A 24855-nucleotide genomic window follows, 5' to 3' on the forward strand; every position below is an offset into this window, starting at 1 on the left:
AAATTCATCCCCCCTCTTGGGCATTTTGATCCTTTCATAGCACTCACCTCTTGTTTTGTAGCCTCAAAATCAGTCTATTGTAGATCGCAGAACAAAGAGGAATCGTGGACCTCGTCCACGTTTAATTGAGGAATGTGATATTGTTCATTATGCCTTTAGTTGTGCTGAACAGGTGGAGAACATTTATGAGCCGACTACGTACACTGAAGCTGTTGTTTCTGATGACCGCGAGAAGTGGATTTCTGCTATGCAAGAAGAGATGCAGTCACTTGAGAAAAATAGCACATGGGATGTTGTGCGCTTACCTAAACACAAGAAGGTCATTCGTTGCAAATGGATCTTCAAAAGAAAGGAGGGTTTGTCTCCTAGTGAGCCTCCAAGATTTAAGGCAAGGTTAGTAGCAAAAGGTTTCAGTCAAATTCCTGACGTTGATTATAATGATGTGTTCTCTTGAGTTGTAAAGCATAGTTCAATTCGTATATTTTTCAGTATTGTTGCTATGCAAGATCTTGAGCTTGAGCAGTTAGATGTAAAGACTATGTTTCTACATGGAGAACTCGAGGAGGAGATATACATGGATCAGCCAGAAGGGTTCATAGTACCTGGTAAGGAGGATCATGTTTGCAAATTAAAGAGGTCCTTATATGGTTTGAAACAGTCTCCTCGTCAATAGTATAAAAGGTTTGATTCTTTTATGATGTCACATGTTTTTAAGAGGATTGAATTTAATAGTTATGTGTACATTAAATTTGTTGATGGATCACCTATATATTTGCTGTTATATGTTGATGATATGTTGATTGCTGCCAAAAGCAAGAAAGAAATCACTACGTTGAAAAAACTGTTGAGTAGTGAGTTTGAGATGAAGGATCTTGGTGCTACTAAGAAGATTCTAGGTATGGAAATTACTAGAGACAGAAATTCTAGTTTGTTATTTCTTAGTCAACAAAGTTACATTAAGAAAGTTCTTTATTGTTTCAACATGCATGATGCAAAGTCTGTTAGTACTCCTATTGCTCCTCATTTAAAATTATCAGCTTTGCAATGTGCTAGTACGGATGAGGATTTTGAGTACATGTCAAGAGTTCCATATTCTAGTGCTGTTGGTTCTTTGATGTATGACATGGTTTGCTCTCGTCCTGATTTATCATATGTTATGAGTTTGGTTAGTAGATACATGGCTAATTCTGGTAAAGAACATTAGAAGGTTGTTTAGTGGATTTTTAGGTACCTTCGTGGCACAATAAATGCTTATTTAAAGTTTGGCATGACTAATAAGGGATTCACTGGCTACGTGGATTCAGGTTTTGCTGCTGATTTGGATAAGAGGAGATCTATCACAGGTTATGTGTTCACTATTGATGGTTGTGCTATGAGTTGGAGGGCAACATTGTAGCACATTGTTGCCCTGTCTACCACTGAAGCAGAATACATGGCTATTGTTGAAGCATGTAAAGAATCAGTTTGGTTGAAAGGTTTGTTTCCTGAGCTTTGTTGAGATGATTCTTGCATTAATTTATTTTGTGACAGTCAAAGTGCTATATGTCTCATTAAAGATCATATGTTCCATGAGAGAACGAAGTACATTGATGTCAAATACCATTATGTTCGTGATGTGGTCGCGCAAGGTAAGCTGAAGGTATGCAAGATAAGCACACGTGATAATCCTGCTGATATGTTAACAAAGTCAGTTCATGTTGCTAAGTTTGAGCTTTAGCTCAAGCTTAGTTGGTATAACTGTTTAGCCCAAGAGGCTATTTATTTGACACTGGAAGTATTTCTTTGTTGTTTCAGGTTGAAGGTTCGTTTTATGCTACCAGAAGAAAATTTGTCTCAAGGTGAAGTTTGTTGAGCTATGATCCAAATTCAAGCTTGGGCCGAAGCGAAGCGGCCCATTAGCGTTAAGAGGGGCTACACCATCTATTAGTTTCGTATTGCTAATAGACGAGGATGTGGGATTTTTTCTCCCTATATATACGGACCACCTCCCTCATGGAAAAGATACATCATAGACTTTTATACGGGAAGACTCCTAGGTTAGGGTACCCCCAAGTTGTAAATCTTCGGTGTTTATAACCTCACCCGATATAGTGAAGATTTACTGGTCGATGACCGTGATTTTTCCCTTCCACTTTGGGAGGATTGGTTTTTCCCTTCCAATTTGGGAGGGTTTTCCACGTTAAAATCTTATGTCTCCTATGCTTAATATACTAGTTCTTCGTTATTTATACTATCTATCGTGTATAACAATATGCAGTTGCAGGTACCGGATTTTGTATACGCGGCGATCCTACGACGGTGCGTAGTACTGTGTGTGGGGATCGGATATTAAAACAAATTCGCTTCGAATCTACACAAAACCAGAAATAGATATCGTATATATGAACACACAGTGTGTATTATATATAATATATATTAATATAGAATATATAGATAATTATATATATATAGAAATATATAATAATATCTCAGAGCCAGACAAAATAGTTATTCTGGTCACCTTCTTTTGATAATTTTATATACTATTACGATATTCATACATATTTCATAGTTATTATATAACACATGGGATTTATCATAACGTTACCCGAGTTCTTATATCGTAAATTATTAGTAATCGTACTCAAGTGGCTAAGATGTTTTTTGTACCAGCGAGTATTAATATTATATTACGCGCGCGAGAGAGACGCAAAGTAGTATATATATATTAATATATAATATATATACCGCGCCGCGCGAGAGAGAGAGAGACACCAAGGCATGCAAGTAGAACATCAATATGTGCACATGCATGCAAATCTGAAGCAGAGGTACCACACGGATCATCATACGTCATACGTAGGTCAGCGACGTCACACGACAGCCAGGAGCTGCACGCACGGGTTGTGCAAAGTGAGGTTAAAGATAGGATCGGAGTAGATAGAAAAAAAAGGCCAAGACAACTAAAGATTCAGTGATTGATATGAAAACCGAGGTCGATCGTGTTCCAGTGGCGCGCTAGAGTGAGAATGGTTGGAACCGCGAGCTCCTTGAGCGCAGCCTGTGCGACGCCGGCGGCCACCAAAGCCGCCGCGGGAAAGCGGGCGGCGGCGAAGGAGAGCTGCAGGAGCACGGCCCCTGCCATCCACAGCGGGAATCCCACCAGGATGTGGTCGTGATCGCCCTCGCGGTGACCGTCGCCGCCGGCGGTGATGATGAGCAATGAGGCGCCTAGCGCCATGTACGCGGCCGAGCACACGCGTAGCCGCTGCGCCACGACGACATGGCGGTCTGGGTCAAGGTCGTGGTCGTGCACGATCGGATTGTTAGGGTGGTGGTGGTTGAAAACGGCATCGGCAACAAGGGCTACCAAGTGGTTGAGAACCGTAGCCTGCATCTTGCTACCTACTAATAAGTGGGCAATGGGCAGTATGACGATACCACACTGCCCTGGAGTGAGCTCTGGCTCATACGGAGTACGTCGTTATATATTCGCGGTAAATCCTGTGGTCCAGCTGCTGCAAGGTTTTGCCACTTGATAGTAAAAAAAATGAGCGTTGTTACTACTGGCATTCGAAAAGAGGACTTTTTCCAAAATCAAGTAAACACTACTTTCACACACACACAAATAAATCCGCCTATCTAATTCTGATCTAATCTCCATCATATATTGTATTATTGTCCATCCATCATTGGCAGTTTGGCACTACTAGCATTTTTTTTTTTAGAATTACACGGTACAACATAGACGCCCACAACGCACGCACACTCACCCCTATGAACACGCGTACGCAAGCCCTACCCTTATGAGCACATCCGAAGGACTAAGCCGGCATCACGAAGTCACCACTGGTGCCTTACTAGTCGACGAGGACGTTACCTACCACTAAAAGCATAGCGACGTTAAATCCTAAAATAAATCCTGGAAAATGCGAACACCCGTGTCAATTCGAGGACTTGAATCCAGGTGAGTAGGTTTCCACCATAAGGAAATCTAACCAACTGATCTATGATCAGTTCGCGCAGTCAAAAATATATGTCTAGCTAGTGTCTAAAATAATTTTGATGTACCTTTTAAATAATTATATTTCATCATATATAACAACTCGCATAGCTAGTAGTGCTCGATCGAGGTTCGACTCAGCATGCAATTAATTTGAGCTAGGTGAAATGCTAAAGATTAGTCTCTGACAGCTGAAAACTAGCCAACCTGATGAGTTGCTGTTTTGCTTATCAGTGTATAATAATTAATGGGTGCTGTTTCAGTGCCTAAGTGATGGGACTAGAGAAGTATAGATAATAATCTATGGTGACGTAGCCAAGTATATGATGGGAGGCAAAAGTCTATGCGGATACCAGTCATGGACTTCTTTTATGCGGCAATTATACACTGCCGGTGAAGGGAGCAGTTTCAAGGGATCTTTCTTCTTATTGTTTTCTTATGAAAAGTTGCACTTGGTACCTAGAAAAGTTGAAATAATGCGCATTAGAAAACATATATAAATCTGCATCCAGTGATATCACCACTGCTCCGATGAGAGTTCATTTCTCAGGAGTTTTGTCTTTAATAAAGTAACTGTTCGGCTGGTATTAAAGCCGGCTGAAACTAATTTGTTGTGAGAGAAAAATACTGAAGATTCTAGCTGATAAACCGGCTGATAAGTTGAAGCGAACATGTCTAAAATAGGGGACATAGGAATGGAGTTGAAAATATATTCAAGGGAAAGGCATCCCCGTAACCCCAATATTTTATTTTATTTTATTTTATTTGCAGACCTACTCCTAGTACAGATATAATGTCAACCACGAGAATGTTCCAAGAAATCCAATTTATCGTTCTATTTCCCTCGTCTCTCTTTTGCCTTCGGATGATCCAAAACTACATCCCCTCTAGCAATCTTGTAGTTTCAAATCCTGTAAGAATCAAAGGTAAAAGAGGCCTCTTTTCACTACCTCAACTTTACAGGGGCAGATATATATAGAATATGTTCAAGATTGGGGCTACCAGGTTTTCTGAAGCAACTGAAATGTAGTTTGGTGATAGTTGTCTATGAAGGTTATTTGTATGACAAAATTCTCTATCATGAGCTTGCTCTAACCAATTATCTGTCCCCACTAAAAGTTAATGATCTTTTGTTGTTTATTGCCAATGCTTCATGACAGGACGAAAGATAGGTTCGTCGTCATAGAACAGCAAGATGTGGTTATATATAAAGTTCTGATATAAAAAGTTGTCTCCACTATCCTCATCAGTCAGCAGTAAGTTTTGCCTTTGGAGGATGTTCGGTTTTACGGTGACCCGTTGCTAGGGCCAATGCTTATGTACATGCCTTGACAATCGGTCTCACAAGAGTTTAAGTGGGCATGCCTTTTGCTTTTGTTGAGCTTCTTCCCACGTAGTTTCTTGGAGACGAAGGGTTTTAAGTATTAGCAACACTACCCTAGCTCACTTTTTTCCTGACGGTCTCTTCCGTCAGGAAAAGTACTGAAAACCGTCAGGAAAGGTCATCTGTGACGGTTACCATCAGGGATAAGCCGTCAGCGGAAAAACGTCACGGAAAGTGCAGTTTCCCTGACGGAAAACCGTCACTGACTATTCACTGACGGCAGAAACTGTCAGGAAAGATATACAGTGTCGGTTTTTAGTCTGCTGTCAGGGAAGATTTCCCCTGACAGCCGAGAAACGTCAGGGATACTTTTAGCTTTTCCCGTTGGTCAGAGAACTGTCAGCGAAATTTCAAACTTTCCCTGTCAGTGCAGCACCGTCAGGGATGAAATAACTTTCCCGTCGGTTCGCCAACTGTCAGCCATGAAATAAACTTTCCCGTCAGTGTTCAACCGTCAGGGAAAATATTTCCAGTCATTTGACTGGCAAAATCACTGATTATTTAGCCATTATTATTCTACTGTTCACAGCAACTAATCGGCCACTAAAAATAATATTACAGCAACTGATGTAACCATTCATCCACGCTTAAGTAATAAATATTACATTCAATAATCTTAGAACATCATTCAAGTTGTTCATGAATACAAAGCTTTATAATAATTAGTGCCTCCTAGTCATCCTTCAAGTTAGGGACCTAAAAGGGACAGCACAAGTTAAAAGTGCTAACTTACAATTAGATGCTATCCTCCCAACACAACTAGTAGCTAGCTGCTATCTCATGACAGTATGCAGCCACTTCTGCACAAGATAGCCAAAAGAAATCGACATTCCTTGACCTAGGAAGTCTACAGGTAGCAATCTGCTTTTTGATGGCAGTATGCACCCACATTTGCACAAGCACACGCAGTGAATAGGCAACATGCCGCTGCTACTCGACAACTAGCATGCATGCCTTGAAGCGTGATGGAATCCGCATATTTTGCTTCACAGCCTAGATATGCAGCAGCTCATGCACAACCAAGATACCTCCCTTGCACAAAATACCCAGCATGACACATGCATGGCCTTCGAACTTTGTTGCCATCAGCTATAGGGGCTGTTTGGTTCCTTCCCCATCTCCTAAAATTCCTGTCACATCGAATGTTTGGACACATGCATGGAGTATTAAATATAGACTAATTACGAAACTAATTGCATAACTTGCGACTAATTTGCGAGACGAATCTTTTAAGCCTAATTAGTCCATGATTTGACAATGTGGTGCTACAGTAAACATGTGCTAATGATAGATTAATTAGGCTTAAAAAATTCGCCTCGGAAATTAGCCTCCATCTATGTAATTAGTTTTATAATTAATTTATATTTAATACTCCTTATTAGCCTCTAAACATTCGATGTGACATAAATTTTAGAAGCGCCTAAAGAACCAAACACCCCCATAGTAGATAAACAAAAGACTACAGCTTCACAAAATACTTCCTGCCATCGCACAACTCAATGGCCATCATTGTTGTCCATGTCCAGGTTGGCTGAAGCACGAGATGATCCATCTATAGTCCCTCCCTACAACAAAAATAAATATATAGGATCATTCCAGGAGGCAAGTATAAATAAATAAAACAGCCTACTGCTGACGCCAATCCTTACAGGAAGCAAGCATGCATCTATTTACAACCACTGAAACACTTTGAACAAATAAAAGGCAGCAGCTACATAGTTTCATTCACTAGACAAATAAACTAGGACTTACTAGCAGCAACACACATGCCAACAACCAACAAGCAAAAATAGCCACTTGTTCTACAGAATCTTTTCACATGCAGATGAAGATAATGAGAGCTAGTGGTATCTCTATTTTAAGCACATGCACAAGCAAGATACATATTGGTACAACAAGACAATTTTGAGCACAAGCAGCTGCAGGTGAAGAAATTGTTAATCTTACCATGTCATTTTCTTCTACCTGAAGCAGGTCTAGTGGTATCTCTATTTGTACTTTGTTAAGAATGAGCTGCAAGGTTAAGATACATAATTAGTATTTATGAACCTTGAACTGTAGACAGATAGTGCACCAAAACAGAATTATACCTCAAGTACACGACCATTACGCTTCACATCTCGAGTCAATGCAGCATTCTGTTGAACCAAGGCATTGTTTTGATTAGTTAAGCGACCAACGTTGGCAATTGATTCCTCATATCTTGCCAACAGGGTTTGAAAAGCCCTTGAGGTTGCTGGCCTTGTTCCACTTGCCTTGGCAGCATCAATTATTGTAACCATGTTGACAGCACCATTTCCTATTGCAAGGCAACCATGCGGCAAGCCACCACCAATATCATATGCAATTTGACCATCAAAAGGTTGCTCTTGCCAGTTCTCTGGATACTTTTCTTGTAATGCTTCATTATAGTCATCCTACAAATAACAGAAATTATTAGTCAGAAACTACATAGGGAAAAGCATGAAACTAGATAGAAGGTGCTTCTACATACAACAAGTTTCTTTACTCGTTCTGGAATTGGGCCAGCATTCCTATTGGCATCACAATTCTTAAGGCCAGCTTTCATGCAGGAAAAAGCATTTATTATAGTACCCTTCCTAGGTCCATGCTTAGCTTCCTTCAAGGCATAAAAGAAGTGACCAATGTTAATGCATATGAAAATGTCAAAGTTATTCAGAAATGGATGGTGATTAAGGAGATTACCAGATATTGTTGAGTCTCAACTAGTGGCCTAGAACCACCCCTGTTTTGAGCACCATCAGGATTTTTTTACGAGATTCTTGCCCAAGACTCCTTTTCTTCAAGTATTCAGCAGAGCACCAATACGTACAAAGGGACTCCTAGGCTTCTACAATGAACCAGTCAGGCTTGCATTGCATGTACTCTTCAAAAGTTAGTAGTTTGGCACTAGCAAATGCATCAGACTTCGGGCTCTTTGTGATTTCGTGATAGTAGTACTTGACAGCATCTGGACGAGCTTGGTACATCATATTCTTGCATTGGGTGCATGCATATTTCTCAAATACATGGTCTGCTTCATCTTCAAGATCTTCAGGAACTGAATATATGCTCTGGAAAAGAAACAATAATCAAGCATTACTGTAAATAGTGTTGAACACCACTTGAAACTGCTCAGACATGCCTACAGTTGAAAGAAATACAATGACAGATCTTATATGCTCACCCAGAACCCTTGTTTCACACGATCAGCTGGGGTCTGTGCATCCTCCTCCCTTATAATGTGCGAATAGTGTTCCCACTTGCTTGCATGATACTTGAATGGACGACCATCTCTAGTTGTCCCTTCAATGATCGGAGGATATTCTTTCTTTAAAAGCACTCCAAGGATTGGGCCTTTCTTCATTTTATCATCAATTGAGTAATTAGCATAGCGAAATTGGCTGCTCAATAAGAAAAATGAAGTACACCATAAAAGGATTAGCAAGTTCTAACACTAGCATTGTCCACACTAAGAGAAAAAAAACTTAGCATGCACATACTTGTCACCCTCAGGTATTATTTCTACTCGACCACAGCGAGGCTTATGTGGTCTATTGCGGCCCCTTATCCTCTTTCCTGCAGGGGGCTGACTCTCGACGTCATGTGAGACATCACTTGATCTTGGTCGCCTATCCGTCCGATAATTGAAGGACTGCATCTCCTGCCACATAACATGTTGCAACATAATGTTAGTAGCAGATTTTTAAATGCAACAGTACAAGAGTAGAAAAAAGACTGCATACAAAAGTTAAATATAACAATACAACAGTAGAAAAAAAAGACTGCATACATAAAAGTGAGTCTAGATTATGATGCATAGCAGCACACAAAAGATACACACCACTGAGTTTAGATTAGGATACATAGCAGCACACAAAAGATACATAGGACTAAGTCCATATTAGGATAGAACTATGACTTCAACATTAGTACAATAATTTCAGAAATAAAAACACGAAGCATTTTTTAGAAATCCTCATCCTCATAACAATCTTCATCAGAGCATTCAGCATCATCTTCGTTGTCTTCTTCATCAGATTCTAATATCTCTTCCTATTCTGGAGCATCAGTTTGCTTCTCTAGCTCTTCCAATTCTTTTGGATCAGTTATTTCATCTGCTGATGATGCAACTATTTCAATGTCACCTAGATCGATCACAAATGTGCCCTCCAGTCCATCCTCTTGAAAAAATGAGATGTCATGTGATGGTTCTTCGGTTTCAATGGAATCATTGTTGATTTCAATTGGTGGCAAATGATCTCGTGGTGCTACATGGTACACTACCCACCATTCCTTCAAATTAGGTTTATCACAAGCATATGGCAGATAATAAACCTGTGTAACTTGACTCGCTAACACAAATGGTTCAAAATTTCAAAGCCTTGAGCTGTGCTTCACTTCCACCAAACCAAGATTTTCAGTTCGCCTAACACCCCTAGATGTTGGATCAAACCAGCGACAATAAAATAGAACTAGCTCAAGTTCTTCCCTGCCCTCCCAAGAAATTTTAATAATATCCTCAATGACACCAAAGTACTCAATAGCATTGCCATTGGCATCAGTACATGTCACACAAACACCAGTATTGCATGTAGCTAATCCTATCCTGTTATTCTCATACTTCTCTGACCAAAATCTATATCCATTCACATCACAGCAACCATAGGAGGACACTCTTTTGTGAAACCCATAAGAAATTTGACGCAACACATTATGAACACTTGATCTGATTGTACACTGCAAAGAGTTGAATTAATAATTTATTAGTGCTTGTGGTTTTAAACAAAGAAGAAAGAAAACTTGCTCCAGTTGAGTTGAGGTATTACTATGTTTTTGGACCAATCAAAGAAATCGGGGCCTCTATTGCTGCCTCGCATGCCTTTCCAACCATCTAATCTTAAGTTACTAATTTGTTGGTCACTTGGCTATGAGCGACCCTTCCATTGTTCATTGTCAAATTCTCTACAAGGTCATATTTGACATTGTTATAGTGCAAGTATAAATCAGAAAATAACTTTGAACCAAATAAAAAGAAGGCGTACTTGAAGAAATCATCCATCTCTGGGATGTTAGTTAATATGTATAGGGCTGCTGCCTTGTATTGTTGTGTTGTGAGGTCACAGAAGCCTTGTGAGATGAAGCATCTACCAGTATGTTCAAACAATTCAATGCCACAGCCTCTAACAGAAGTTGAGCCACCATCATCATATCTGTGTGTTCTATTTCGTATAGAATGTACTTTAGATCTAAAATACAGCGAAAGGAAGTTTGCAGCCTCTTCTACAAGGTAAGCCTCAACAATGGATCCCTCAACTCGAGCCTTATTCCAGACTTTATTTTTAATGCGCATAATATACCTACATGTTAAATTCCATTTAGTAGATCTAGTAAGTACCATATATTAAATAGATGAAGAATAGTAGTTTTGGGTTCACCTCTCAAAAGGATACATCCATAGATACTGGACAGGGCCTCCTAATAATGCCTCATTAGAAAGATGAATTACTAGATGTTGCATCGGATTAAAGAAGCCTGGGGGAATATCTTTTCTAATTTGCAGATAAGGACAGCTATGTTCTCTTGCAGTGCCAATATTGACTCTCTGCTGATTTGTTTAGCACACAACTGTCTATAAAAATAACTTAGCTCAGCCAAACAGGTCCAAATATTATCAGGTAGAAACCCTCGGAATGCAACAGGAAGTAAGCGCTCAATAAAGATATGCAAGTCATGACTTTTCAAACCAAAAATCTTCTTTTGTAGTAGGTTAACCCCACGCCTAATATTAGTTGCATACCCATCTGGAAACTTAAGCTCTTAGAACCAATTTAGAATTTTGGGTTTGTCATTCTTATCTATGCAGTATGGAGCCCTTGGTCTCTGCCACTTGCCATTCTTTAGGTATAAATGAAGAGAAGGGCGGTTGCAAAGCAGTTCCATGTCTTGTCTAGCTTTCACATTATCTTTAGTCTTATCTGAAATATCAAAACATGTGTTCCAAATGGCTTCAGCCACATTTTTTTTCATTATGCATCACATCTATGTTGTGACAAAGAAGTAATTTACTGAAGTAAGGAAGCTGCCAAAAGCCACTTATATATGTCCAGTTGTGTTCTTTGCCATATTTTTCTGGGTTATCAACATGTCTGTACAGCTGAGCCTTAACCTCCTCTCCAGTTAATTTCCTAGGGGGGTCCTTCTCGAACTACCTTGCCCTTGCGAAATGCATTTGCTTCGTTTCGAAAGGGGTGGTCTATAGGAAGAAACCGCCTATGGCAGTCAAACCATGTAGCCTTAAGGCCTTTCTTTAAACGATATGCAATACTCTCACATAAACATTTTGGACATGCAAAAATCCCATGGGTGCTCCATCCAGCAAACATGCCATATGCAGGGAAATCATGTATAGACCATAAATATGCTGCTCTCATTGTAAATTTTTGCTTCACGGAAGCATCCCATGTCTCTACCCCAGCCCACAGCTATAACAATTCATCTACCAAAGGTTTAAGCAAGACACTTAGGTTTTTTCCAGGGTGTTCTGGTCCAGGGATGACCATAGCAAGGAATATATACTCAGGTTTCATACAAACACCAGGCGGAAGATTATAGGGAACCCAAAATACTGGCCAACAAGAGTAAGAGGTTGCATTCAATTTATATGGTGTAAATCCATCAGTTGCAAAAACCAAGTCTTACATTCCTAGCATCATCTTTAAAGTTTGGGTAATCGGCATCAAATTGCTTCCATGCCTCTCCATGACATTGATGCAACATTTTACTAGAATTTGCTAGAGGAGTTTCTTTGTGTGAACGCATGAGTTTTGCTGTGCCCTCATGTAGATATAATCTTTGTAACCTCTCTGTAATGGGCAGGTAGCGCAATACTTTACGGGGAACCTTATTTGATCCATCCTTATAGCGGGAGGTTCCGCATATGTCACACTTATCCTTATCCTTGTTATGTTTGTAGTACAGAATGCAATTTTTATAACAAACATCAATCTTATGGTATGGCATACCAAGGCCCTCTAACAATTTTTTAGAATCGTAGAAGTCCTTAGGAATCTTACAATTAGGAGGGAGGAGTTCCATAAAATCATCATAACATGCCGCTAAAAGATTGTACTGTGATTTAATGGCCAATAGACGAGCAACAACAGAGAGACTAGAGTGCAAGGTTTGCTCATGTACTTGCTGATCAGCACTAACAACCATTTTATAGAAGGCTTGGACAAAAGCAGTTGGTGTTTCATCAATTAATGGTGGGTGCTCACCAGCTAAATCAACTAGCATAGAATCCATCCGATCTGTCTCACCAAATCCCTCATTTTCTACCCCCAGAACTAATCTCAAGGTTGTGATTTCCCAGCCTCTCACCATGTGCTGTCCAAGTTTGGTAATTTTCCTTGAACCCATTGTGGCACAAATGTAGCTCTATCCTAGGCCTTTTATGCCTGAAATAATCCCGGCACATGGAACAAGGGCACCTAACTGTATCAGACTCAACTAATTCAGGGATTGAGAAGGCATGATCTAAAAACTCTTTTGTTTTATCAACCCATTCATTTGATATACTACCACGCTTCCAACCACTATACATCCACCCACGATCTGCCATATCTTATTTGCCAACTTGAGCCAGAAGATAGGAGCTCACCAGCTGCAAGCAGAGTCACAGTAGTTGTCTAAGACTTCGAGGCCAGCTCACAGACAGCAGATAGAACCAAATAAAGCAGCAACAGGCAACCAGATCACAGTGAGGAACCTGTTACCAATTTAGAAATAACACAAATTGCTTCAGTCAAACAAAATAAAAATTCATATACAACTAGTAATACAACACTAAAAGGCATAATAACAAATTTCTATCCAGCTAGTACACCATAACTAGTGAATCACAGTGCAAAATTAGAGCACCAAAAGAAAAGTTAGTCACTGAAATTTGTGTTATATCTAATTTTGCGCAAAATATAGATCACAATAGCTAGCAACCAAAGAGCAGCTAATTCACCACAGCAAGGCTAGCACAAATGAAGAACATATATGGTAGATAATGATTCGTGTAGGGAGAAAGGAAACCAAGAAGGAGAGGAGAGACAAGGCGTGGTCTGACCTTGCTGTTCGACACTAACATGAGAGTTCTTCCAGATGGGGGTGCCAGAGTTGGTGTCCAGGTTGCTGCTGCTAGACGTCGGCTGCTGCAAGTACAAACAAGCCCCGAAGCGAGCAGTCCAAATGGGAGGCAAAACCAAATCAGATGAATCAATCAACAAACAAGATACAAATTTGATTTTCGATCTAAATAAGGCAAAATCGTTGGGGAAAGAAATCGAAATCCAAGTCGAGAGCACCTTGGGGCGTCGGACGGAGTTGCTGCCTGAGGCTTGGTCGCGGTGCTGGCTGGGGCCAGTGGCGTCGTGGATTGGGGCAGTGGGCGGCGCTGCTGGTTTCCGGGTGCGAGCCCGCGTCAGTCGCTAGGGCGCCGCCGCCGCCGGAGGCAGGTGCGGCAGGCAGCAATGGCGTGGTGGCTAGGCGGCGCCCGGTGCAGGAGGCTGGGCCATAGGAGGCTGTGCAGCGGCGGCGGCCTATGCGGCGTTGGGGGGCAGCGGCGGCTTCTGTGGTTGTGCGTGAGGAGAGAGAATTTGGGGGAGGGGAAAAGTAGAAGATAAGGCCACGGCAGTCAAAGCTGCCAGGGAGTTTGGCGGGGTGGGCAAATAATTTCCTCCATCCGCTCTCTCTGTTGGTGGGCCAGGGGGATCCGGGGCAGCGCGCTCATCCAATTTCTGGGCGCGAAAGGCATCAGGAAAGCGCGTGCGAGTGCAGTCGTTGCATGCGAAAAGCACTACAGCATCTCCGTGACGGTGGCCCACCGACGGGAGACACCTCTCCGGACGGTTTTCCAGCCACGACAGGGATGCTTCAGTGCTACTGACGGAGGAGGCGGGCCGAGGGGAAATGTCTGGACCGACAGGAGAAAATATGGCTGGGGTAGTGCAAGGCTAATAATACGGTTAGTAGGCTGGCTGTAAGGATGTTTGTAGCTTTCTCTCAGCTCACTCATTATATATTAGTTAGCTCTTCACTATTAATTCATGACCCACTTGTCTCTCTCACGAAGTTTCTCGGTTCTCGTGTCTAAGCCGGCTATAAGCTTATAGCCCGCTTCTCTTCTCTATCTTGTCTTTTCTCCTCCACCTCAGCATTCAGCCAGCTTACAGCCTACTATTATACTTGCTCTTACCTGACAAAACCAATGGTACGTAGGTTTATATATAAGACTAGAATTGGGAGAATTCTTGGTATGTATATTGCCTAGCCTAGTGGGTGGATTATATAGGAGTACATTGCATATTAGGGGACAAGTAGTAGCCTTAAACTGGGTTGCAAATTGTCCTAATCCACCATATTTGAAAATATCTCGTTATTACACTACTCTAACACTAGCAGATCTGAAATATTTTTAAATTTGTCACTTCCATTGTTTATGGAGGAAAAAAAATCATTGAGATATTGCCGTTTGTGAGTTGGCCCAGTATATGTTATGGAGGAAATATTTGTTCTTTGAACAAACTATTTTGTGCCAGTTGCATGCCTGTGTATATGAGGACGTGGCTTTTAGTTTTATGAGGCGAGGCCTTTTGGATTAAGGGATTTTTTTTCTGTTTCCTGCATTTTTTCTATAAAAATAAACTGATTCCTATGAAATTCTTTTGTTCTAAATGAGACAGTCTAGAACTGATCAGTGACTGTTCTGTTATCACCAATTTATCCCGTTAAGTATTGCTGAACTTCTATCTGTTGGTAAGTGACCAATATAATGCTTGATGACGGAACGATAGATAGAGGTCCACAATCAAAAGAACATGACACTAGCTAAGCGTGATGCAGTTGGACAATTGTGCTGCAAATATATATTTATTATTATTTTAATTAATATAAAAAATGTGTCTCCATAACCGTCGCCAATTAGCAGTATGCTGAGACACGGGAGGACCAGCGTGTTGTGTTATGCGGTGACCGTCAGCCGATGTCCGGCTCTGGTGCATGCTTACATTACATGCCATGAAAATCAAACAAATTTAAAAGAGTACAAGTGGGCACGCCATTTCTCTTTGATAGCTCCAAATATGAGTAGTTTCTTGGACGCCGAAATGTTTCGAGTGTGGCCTTTTGGCGGTCGAAGTGGAAGAAGCATTATATATAATATGATTCATTCTTTTAAATTACTAGCAAAAATGTACGGGCGTTGCTGCGAGACGTATAGTTTGTAGTCACCTGAGCGACCTGAACCTCAGAAGATTTATTCAGCTATTGTGTCATGTGTTTTTATTTACTTTGGAATCAAACTCTATAACACGTCTGGACACGTTCTACTCGCATTCATATTGGCAAAGGACGCTTGAAGATTTATCCATTAATTGGGTCATGCGTTTCAATTTATATTGGGATCGAACTTTCTATCGTGTCTTAACACACTGCTCTAACTCGTAAAAGTATGGGAGAGGGCAAATGATTAAAACTCCATACCTTAATATTAGTATATATTACTTTTTTTATAAAATATAGTTCATATTTGGAAATTCATCCAAAGCATTTCCTTCCCATAATCAAAAGTAGAGATCAGACAAACAAAACTTAATGATTCAAGTATGTCTCTTCTACTTATCTTGTATAAGACTACACAATGTAATTTTTGGTGGAGATAGCATATAGGCCAAAAAAATATTGATCTATTGCTTAACTTTTGAAAAAAAAAATGATAGCGATTTGATTTTTTGGTTATTATATTGCAGGCAAGTTGAGCACCTACTATAACAATTAAAGAGGATAACTGTGCACAAAAACTAACACAACAATAGTTTAGTGGTGAAATTTATCTATATCTATATATATCTCTTATAAAAACAAATCTCACTATCTTTCAATCTCCACATGCAGGACACCACATGGCATACTCCACTAAGTGCCATATCATCCCCTTAATAATTGCTATAACATTTTCCACTGAATGCAATTACTATTTTTAGTCTATCAACATGCAAGATATCCACATTGTACTATTTGTTTTCCTATCGCATTCTCCTATAACTTAATTTAATATTCTACAAATGTTTTATTTCAAAGTCCCGCAACAATGCGTGGGCTATTCTTCTAGTTTGTTTAAAACTAAAGTTATGAATTTAATTCTCTATTTTACATTAGAATTTAATTCCCTCCTTTGCTTACAGGGAGAAAGAGAAAAAAAAGAATGGAACAAAAAGAGATGAAACCGTAAAAACTCGAAGAAAAGCTCTCAAAGACTTAAAACTATAGGCTATGTTTATTTGAGCTTCTAGTTTTGGACCTCCAAAAAAAGCTATTAGTAAAGCCAAAAGTTCAAATAAATCTATTAGTGCTAATTGTTAGCAACTAAACTTAGCACTAGTGAATCCAAATACCCTAACTAAAAATCTAACTAATAACTCAAAATGAACTAGCTAACTAATAAAAAAAGTTATTGACTGGTTTGTCCTAGCTAAATACTACTAATTATTAAGGATCCAAACATAGCTCAACTAGTGGGTTAATTAGCTAATAGCCCCACTAATAAAAAGCTATTTGCTGGCTTACATCTGCTGCTAGGAGCTAACTATTACCACTAATGGATTTAAACAGGACCTTCATAAGTTATGATCCATGTAAGCTTGTCCAGATTTTTGGAGGCGTTTGGGTCGATGGCCTGGTCAGGAGCCCGAGCAGTGCCAATGAATTACTGAAAACCATGTTTAGAAAGAGCTGTACTATGGCATGCTGCTCCGCGGCATGAGGTCCAAAAATTATTCATAAAAAAAGTTTAATTTTTTTTTATGAAGCCAGCTCCTTCAAAATGTTACTACTAGTTCATTTATCACTGGAGGGAGTTTGTAGCAAAACAAACTAACAGGACCAGGAAGTATATTAAATTTGTCTTCCTTGCCTTGGGAAAACGGATATGTTGGCACCATCTGTAATCCGATCTGACGAAGGATTTTATTACTAAATGTTACTCCATACTAGCTTTCTGATTGTCCTATATATTATCAGCGAACTTTGGCTGTTAGGGATTACACTTTTGCTTTGCGATTGGACTAACAAGATGCTGCAATTATAAGGACGTAGCATTAAACATGGAGTCGTCGCCATTATCCAAGTCAATTGTTATGGGTTTCTCTTGAATCACAGTACATGCGTGGACACTCGTACGAGGCATGGTGGAAACATCTATGATTCTGATTTTGCGGTGGGTGAACTAGGTAGTTCTTATATTAGCTAATAAGCTCCCACACTTTCCTATGATTCATATGTATATACTCACACGCTTTCCTATGCTAGCACGATAGCTGCTCTATTTTATCTTTTTCTTTAATTTCATATACGAGCTAACAAGTAGACTCTATTGTTGAGGGTGCTCTTAGAAGTAGATTACATTAGCATAGGTTTGCCAGGAAAGCTGTGAAAGCCCTATTATCAGAGGTAAAGGTGAAACTCTTTATCTAAGCTTGTTTTATGTGTGCTATATGCCTTTTAAAATCCAATCTCTCTCGTTTTAGATTCCTAAATTTCATACTGCCGCTGTGTTGCGGCATTAGATCCGTAAGAGGTGAAAAGGATTGTTTGGGTCGAAAACCTCCTAGACAGATACCGAACCAGAGAAGCACTCGTAGCCCCGAGTGTCTAAAATCAGACTTCGCGAATGTAGCGTGGGCCATGTAGCTCCATGGCACTAATATAAAAATAATTTTTATAGACACTTTCTTTTATTACAGAGGCAGTTTTTTTTTATTTCCATCGTCTCATGTGACACATAAACTATTCAATTTTAATAAAAGTATTTCTATCGGAAAAAACAGTTTCTAATAAAAAACACATTTGTGCTTGTCTTCGAGAACACTAAAAGTAGGGGAATTTTGAATCCTGGAAAGTGGTTGCCATGGGTAAGAAATCAATTCTGACGCACTGTGAAAAGCATGGATTCAAAGTAAAAAGGATTAAAGAATTATCACAAAACATATTCATAACAAGTTGAGATGGCCGAGTTGGTCTAAGGCGCCAGATTAAGGTTCTGGTCCGAAAGGGCGTGGGTTCAAATCCCACTCTCAACATATATTTCGTCTTTTTAATTATTTTTAACATAACAATTTTGTTCTCTTTTTTTTTGTTGTTCTTTGTTTATTCTTCTCCTTTTTTATTTTCTCAATATAACAACGTTTTTTCCTCTCTTGTTTTCTTCTCCTTTTTTATATTCTCAACTTTTTAATAATTTTCAACATAACATTTTGGGAAAATGGTGTTCTTACTCCTGTCCAGTAAGCTAATTGTGATTTTACCCTTCTTTTTTTAACTTTGTGTTTTTACCCCTGTTATTTTGAATTGAACGGTCCGTTTGCCCTTGTTTCTGACGTCCGTCAGATGGACATGGATTAAACGAATTAAAAAAATTCTAAATCTGAAAAACAAAGGCCAAATGACCATAGTGCCCCTTGTCCTTATCTCCTCGTCTCAAACGCATAGGGCGTCATCGCTCACATCGGGCTTGGGCGCGGCTTTTCCAGCGGCGGCGCTGTAGAAGCACCAACTGGTACCGGAGCTCTCGATCTGTGGGCTCTCAGATTCCGCCATGGATGCCGCACAAGAGGCACGATGCAAGGAGATGCTAGACCAGATCCTAGTCATGGTGACGAAGATGGTGTCGGATTTGGAGGCGTGCAACGCGGCCTTTCGAACCGCTCCTCCAGCCTTCGTCGCCGACTCCGACAGCAGCGGGCGTGAGGTCGATGCCACCACCGGCACCGGCTACAACTCCAACAACTCCGCCCTCGCCACCCTCCACTCCCTCGCCTCTGCCTCCGCTTCTGAATCCAAGGCCGCCGCTAGGTCTCTCGCGGACCACGACCCATCTGCGGACCGCGCCTCCTCGTACATCGTGGTGGCCGACCAGGACTCCGCATCCGTCACTCCCTGCATCGACCGCTTCGTCCTCGTCACCGAGCTCTCCTACATCCACCGCACACTCCCTGAACTGTCCATCACCACCAACGACTCGGCGGAGCAGGCGTACGCGCCCCCGCGCGGGATCCCCTTCGCCTATGGCATCGGCAGGCTGGAGAATCGCGCCTCGCTCTAGGTCGACATCACCACCGGCACCGGCTACAACTCCGTCCACGGTGGCTCCGTCCTGTCGTACCTCGCGCCCATCCGTGAGGCCACCAGGGCCCCTTCCGTTTCTCCCTACTGTCATCTGATCAGGTGCTCGGCCTCCCCATCGGCAAGCCCCTCTTCGTCTGCGCCAACCCCACCACCAGCAACCTGGTGATGGCTGCCTTGGCCTCGCCCACCTCTTCCCCAACCTCCGCTCCTAGCCAAGACACGGCTCTTGACTTCCAGTTTGGCATACCCGAGCTCCTCATCGCCTCGCCCACCAGGTGTTCGACACTAAGCCTGTACCGGTATGCTTGTATTCTAGTGTCCATAGCACCATCAGCGCCATCAACAGCTTTCCCTGCCTCAACACTGCCCCAAGAGGACAGTACCGACATCGGGAATGGGCGAGGATGTACGCAACCAAAACCTCCATGGCTGCTAGGTACAGGGTTGTTTCGTTCTTGGTATGGGAAAATGCATTTGATCAGTGGGTTCCTGCTTGAGGTATCACCTTGGTGCAGAGATTGCATGAAGTGGGTGCAGTGGCAACCATCTATGACGCCGCCAGTGCAACTACAGAAGGCATCCAGAGGAAAGCCAATAGCACTGCATTTTATCTGTAGAAATGGTGGCAAGTTTCTGTTACAACCATGGCCACCACCTGATCCATTTCTAGTTTTGGGTGATCTGTTCAATCTGTGTGGAAATCAGTTGGTTGTTGAGTGTGGTGGCCTACAACCATGGCCACCACCTGATCCATTTCTAGTTTTGGGTGATCTGTTCAATCTGTGTGGAAATCAGTTGGTTGTTGAGTGTGGTGGCCTACAACCATGGCCACCACCTGATCCATTTCGATAATTGGTCAGTTCATTGGCTATCACTTGAGTGCAGTAATGGTACTAGATTGTTGGTGCCACAACCTTGGCCACCACCACGTGTTATCCTTGGATGATATGCAGAATTCTTGATCAGTGCGGATGGAATTATTGTCAGCTTTCAGTGACTAGTTCTGCTGGTGCCCCATCACCTGCTATGCAAACTAATGTTGCAAACATAAATTGGTTGGGTGGCAAACAAGCTTCCAGAGTTGACTCGTCGTCACAAATTGCTACACATGACTATCATCCTTCCCACAATTTTGACGCTGCTGGAACTGCTATGAATTCTGCACCCTCATGTAGACCATGGAAACGTGGATACTTACTTCGCCCACTGGCAGCATTTAAGCTTTCAACTTGGGCCTCTGAACTGAAGGTTGCTGATTCATTGGGCTCTCTGCACCAGTTTATGCAACAGAACCCGTGTTTAGACTTGGCCTTTTGACCATGTACGACCATTTCCTATCTCGATGGGTAAGTTTCATGGTGCTCAATATTTTCCTAGGGCATACACTTTTCAACCACACTCATTTCCAATACCGCAGAAGCAGAGGAAGGTGGAGGCGTCGCGTTCGGACGGCGTCGCCGACTCGGCGATCGTGCTGGTGCTGCCTACGACCCGGAGCCGTCGCGTTTCTGTAGTAAATGCTGCTATAGTCGATCATGATGATTCACAATTGTCTTTTTATTCATGTCATTCTCTTTTCCAATTTGGTTAGTAAATACATGTTGTTGTTTTAGTGCTTGTAGTGTTACATGAACCAACTTGTATGGTGGTTACTTTTGCTGAAAAAACATGTAAGGTTATCAGTGCATGCATCTACTTATACAGTTTGTTATCCGATGTTCTACATGCATTCTTATACATTGAAGATTTTTGGTCCCACACAAAAGATTATATCGAAATATTTCTTATGTCGTTACATCTGTCATCATTATGAACCTTTGGTCCCAAAATTTTGAATATTTATCAATATTAAATCTGAGTTCAAATAATTGCAAGTTGTGCCAAATATGTTTGACCAAATTTAATCAATTGTCAGCATACAATAAAAAAATCTAATTCCAAATCAGGGTAAAATCACAATTAGACATAACAAACAGGGGCAAAATCGCATGGGCATTTATGTCCTTTTGTATAAAGTTTAACACCGTTAGGGGTGGATGACGGAGCAGGGGCAAACTGGTGCTTCGTGAATGGCACAATAGGGGTAAATTCACAAAGTCAAAAAAATAGGGGCAAAATCACAATTTCGGAACAAAACAAGGGTACAAACGCAAGAGCCCCTAACATTTTTGTTCTTTGTTTATTCTTCTCCTTTTTATTTTCTCAACATAACAACATTTTTTGCTCTCTTGTTTTCTTCTCCTTTTTATATTCTCAACATAACAGTTTTGTTCTCTTTTGTTCGTTTTTATATATTCTCAACAGAACAATTTTGATCTTTTTCTCCTTCTCTCTTTTTTTTTTATATTCTTAACATAACAATTGTTTTTTGTTCTCATTTTGTCTTCTTCTTCTTGATATAGGTAGATGCAACAAGATAAACAAAAATCAGTACAAGACAATACAATGTTGCACGGGAATAATATATAATACAACACATGAAATGATTGAAAGAAAAACAACATAGAGAGCTTCCTGATACCTTGGAAATAGTGGTCAAGCAAAATAGTTGCCCCATGCATTGAACTTCTTCACTAAATGAGACTGTTCGCTGGTTGGTTTCTGGGCTGATAAGCCTGGCTCGTGCTGGTTTGTTGTGAGAGGAAAACACTGTTTGTTAGCTGATAAGCCCTAGCTGAAACCAACAAGCGAACAGGCTGAATAGCTTTACAAACATTTCTACAATTCGAGTACATAGAAAACTACAAAACAGCACCATTTTGTTCTAGTCCTATTGCATGCTGTCATTCCCTTTCCCTGTCAAACTAATCCCCTGTATCAAAACTAACTTGTCCTTTGCTACAAATACATACCTCCGCTGGTATGACCTCAAGGATGCTCTTGTGGCCATGAGACCCCTTGCACTGACCTCAATGAAGCTGTACATGTAGCACAAATATTTGGGCTTTCTAGGATTTGGGCTGTCTGGAACCTACCGAGGCGCTAAGCTTGACTGTTTGAGTGATTGACTTTGCTAAATCTTAAAGCAAGGCACGGCATAAAAAAGGTCTGAATTTGTTTGTAATATATAAGTTGCCGCCTTCTTTTCAATAGTTGGTTTCTTTTTCAAAGTAAACAGAACATGCCTAGAAACACGCATGCATAACTTAGTTGGTTTCTTTTTCAAATTAAACAGCACATGCCCAGAAACACGAATGCATAGCTTCTTTTATCAATATAATAGGTGACTTCCCTCAACATGTATGAGTTCTTGAAAGGTGTTGTTCAGATGATCTTGGCAACATCCTTGGCAACATGTATGAGTCCGGGAATACTTCAACATCACTAGGAATCGAAATCTCTGGCACGGTGCACCAACAATGGCAAAAGCTTGCTATAAGAACATCACTTGGGTAGTACAATCAGTGCTTTACAATGTGGTGAGCAATGTGACAGAGGCGAACCAGAAGCAATAAGTGCTTTATTGAAACATTGTTTACTCATAACAACTCATAAAACTCTATCCAATCATACACCTGATATCAATCAAATAGCACCTTTGTTCAATCTTTTATGTCTGGAGTTACTACCAGAAACTCTTCATCCAGTTACACATTTGTGGCGCAAGACACAATAGGAAACTTAATATAATGCAAACTTACATAAGCAGAAAAACAAGCGATCCCTTATAGTCAAAGCCATCACAAGGAGGGCTTCCACCGCTTGACCTAGCCAGCACAACACCAACGCTGGAGGATGTTGAGCGATGCAGGCATGTTTGCTCATGGCCAGAGTGAGATCACCAGAATGCTAATTGATTTTGTTACCCTAAAATAAGAATTTAAGAAAATCAGTTATCCAAAAATTAGCCTTACTATTTCGTACCGAAACAGCTGCTATGTACAGTTCACAAGTTTAGGACAGCACAAGCTTAGACAGCGAACGTGCACTTCACTCCAAACAAAAGGATGTAGCTACCCTGCTTGTATGTGCCCTATATCTAGATTCTAGAATGTAGACCATGTTTAGATCCCTTAATTTTGTGGCATATATCATGATTGAGCAAGGGTAAACAAATCAGTATAAAGGGTTGGCTTTCATTTAACGTAGAACTTCCAAAACCACTAATTTAAAGCTGGAAAAAAAGGGGTCAGCATCGCAACCAAGCATGCTTTACTTTTCCTGAAACTTTGCAAAACCACAGCACCTATATAGTTCTACGCATCATTCTCCCTTAAGCTTTTCTATTTATACCCTTGTCTGGTTGTTGGTCTGAGAAAAAACATAATGTAAGCCAAAACATATACCAATGAAGTGCAAACGACGCGGGAAAGAAGAAAGAATATGCTTTTTCACTTCCCCTCCTGGAGTTCTTTGTGCATAATTATTAAAAAAAAAACATACTCCTCCTGTGAACCGGGTAAGTGCTTGGAAATAGGTGGCATTGGAAACTTCAGTTATATCAGAATCAAGTGGAACAGAATCACAAGGTGAGGCATGGAAGCATGGAATCTAAGTAATTCGCGAAATCACATTGTGATTGAAGTACTACCTCCGTTCCCAAAAGAATGCAATTCTAGCACAGTGTCACGTTTTAGTACCTTAAGTTTGACCATTTATAGATAAAAAAGTATCAATGTTTATGATCCAAACAAATACCATAAGATTAATTACGAAATGTATTTTCATAATAAATTAATTTAAAAACATAACTATGAATATTATTCACTAAAAACTTGGTCAAACGGTCAAACGTGAACCACTTTTCGTGGCACACAACCCATGGTTGCATTCTTTTCAGGACGGAGTTAGTATCAAACAGCCATGTTTATACTACTTTTTTAGTAGTAAATTGTGAACAACAATAGAATGCTTAGCTTCCCGGTGAGAGAGAGAGAGATGTCACTTTGCGTGACAAGGGTGTGGAAGTGGACCCTCTTGAATGGGCTTAGGCATAATCATCAAGATTATGACAACTACCTGTGTAAGTTGTCTTGAGAGTTGAGACTGTTAAGCGACTTAAAAGGTCCCAGGCAAAGTGTTTGAACTGTAAGTTAGAAATAGTCACTTGAAGAAAAGCAGGAGATTAACAAACAACCTTAAGAAATTCTCTTTGTAAAGTCACTAGTAACCATAGAGGTAACTGGCTAGAGGTTACCATGTCTATACACTGACATATGAACCAGTAAATCATTGAACAGTTGGATCAGCCTAATCTTAGATTGGACCATTAGATCCGTACTCACATGATCATTCTTAGTGGCTAATATTTCAACAATTCGTATCCGTACTTGCACATACATCTCCTCGGGCTGCAATTGGAAAATTGGATTACACA

At 40.7% G+C, this 24855-nt stretch overlaps 1 protein-coding gene, 2 long non-coding RNA genes, 1 other non-coding gene and 2 pseudogenes across 6 annotated transcripts; 2 read left to right on the top strand and 4 right to left on the bottom strand.

The window, feature by feature from the left end:
• Positions 1–5921: 5921 nt before the first annotated feature.
• Positions 5922–6461, bottom strand: LOC136533039 (uncharacterized). The gene is made up of 2 exons (XR_010778365.1): positions 6360–6461; positions 5922–6307 (listed from the first exon to the last, which is right to left on the bottom strand). It is a non-coding gene; the product is annotated as an uncharacterized lncRNA (long non-coding RNA).
• A 345-nt stretch (positions 6462–6806) lies between these two features.
• Positions 6807–9209, bottom strand: LOC136533044 (uncharacterized). 2 transcript variants are annotated; one of them, XM_066525612.1, is made up of 7 exons: positions 8870–9209; positions 8554–8770; positions 8073–8440; positions 7876–7986; positions 7457–7783; positions 7314–7379; positions 6807–6931 (listed from the first exon to the last, which is right to left on the bottom strand). In XM_066525612.1, the coding sequence occupies exons 4-7, from the start codon at positions 7933–7935 to the stop codon at positions 6863–6865; spliced, it is 522 nt and encodes a 173-aa protein (XP_066381709.1). In that variant the 5' UTR covers positions 7936–7986; positions 8073–8440; positions 8554–8770; positions 8870–9209; the 3' UTR covers positions 6807–6862. The 2 variants fall into 2 exon arrangements, with proteins under 2 accessions (XP_066381709.1, XP_066381708.1); XM_066525611.1 differs by having other exon boundaries at positions 7861–7986.
• Positions 9210–9324: 115 nt separating this feature from the next.
• Positions 9325–11385, bottom strand: LOC136533045 (uncharacterized; annotated as a pseudogene).
• Positions 11386–11554: 169 nt separating this feature from the next.
• LOC136533042 (uncharacterized) lies at positions 11555–13464 on the bottom strand (annotated as a pseudogene).
• A 4948-nt stretch (positions 13465–18412) lies between these two features.
• Positions 18413–18493, top strand: TRNAL-AAG (transfer RNA leucine (anticodon AAG)). The gene has a single exon. It is a non-coding gene; the product is annotated as a tRNA-Leu (tRNA).
• Positions 18494–20661: 2168 nt separating this feature from the next.
• LOC136533040 (uncharacterized) lies at positions 20662–21254 on the top strand. Of its 2 annotated transcripts, none has more exons than XR_010778366.1 (2): positions 20662–20884; positions 20956–21254. It is a non-coding gene; the product is annotated as an uncharacterized lncRNA (long non-coding RNA). The 2 variants fall into 2 exon arrangements; XR_010778367.1 differs by having other exon boundaries at positions 20662–20859.
• The last annotated feature ends 3601 nt before the right edge of the window (positions 21255–24855 follow it).

The sequence above is a fragment of the Miscanthus floridulus genome, unplaced genomic scaffold (assembly GCF_019320115.1).
Source record: "Miscanthus floridulus cultivar M001 unplaced genomic scaffold, ASM1932011v1 fs_775_3_4, whole genome shotgun sequence".
NCBI classification, from domain to species: Eukaryota; Viridiplantae; Streptophyta; class Magnoliopsida; order Poales; family Poaceae; genus Miscanthus; species Miscanthus floridulus.

Bases quoted from the DNA above. Each gene is read 5' to 3' on its own strand.
- LOC136533044 (XM_066525611.1), bottom strand. From the start codon at position 7,935: ATGAAAGCTGGCCTTAAGAATTGTGATGCCAATAGGAATGCTGGCCCA. The intron at 7,784-7,860 runs GTATGTAGAAGC...TGTTATTTGTAG, and splicing joins AACGAGTAAAGAAACTTGTT to GATGACTATAATGAAGCATT. The intron at 6,932-7,313 runs GTAAGATTAACA...TTTTTGTTGTAG, and splicing joins AGGTAGAAGAAAATGACATG to GGAGGGACTATAGATGGATC.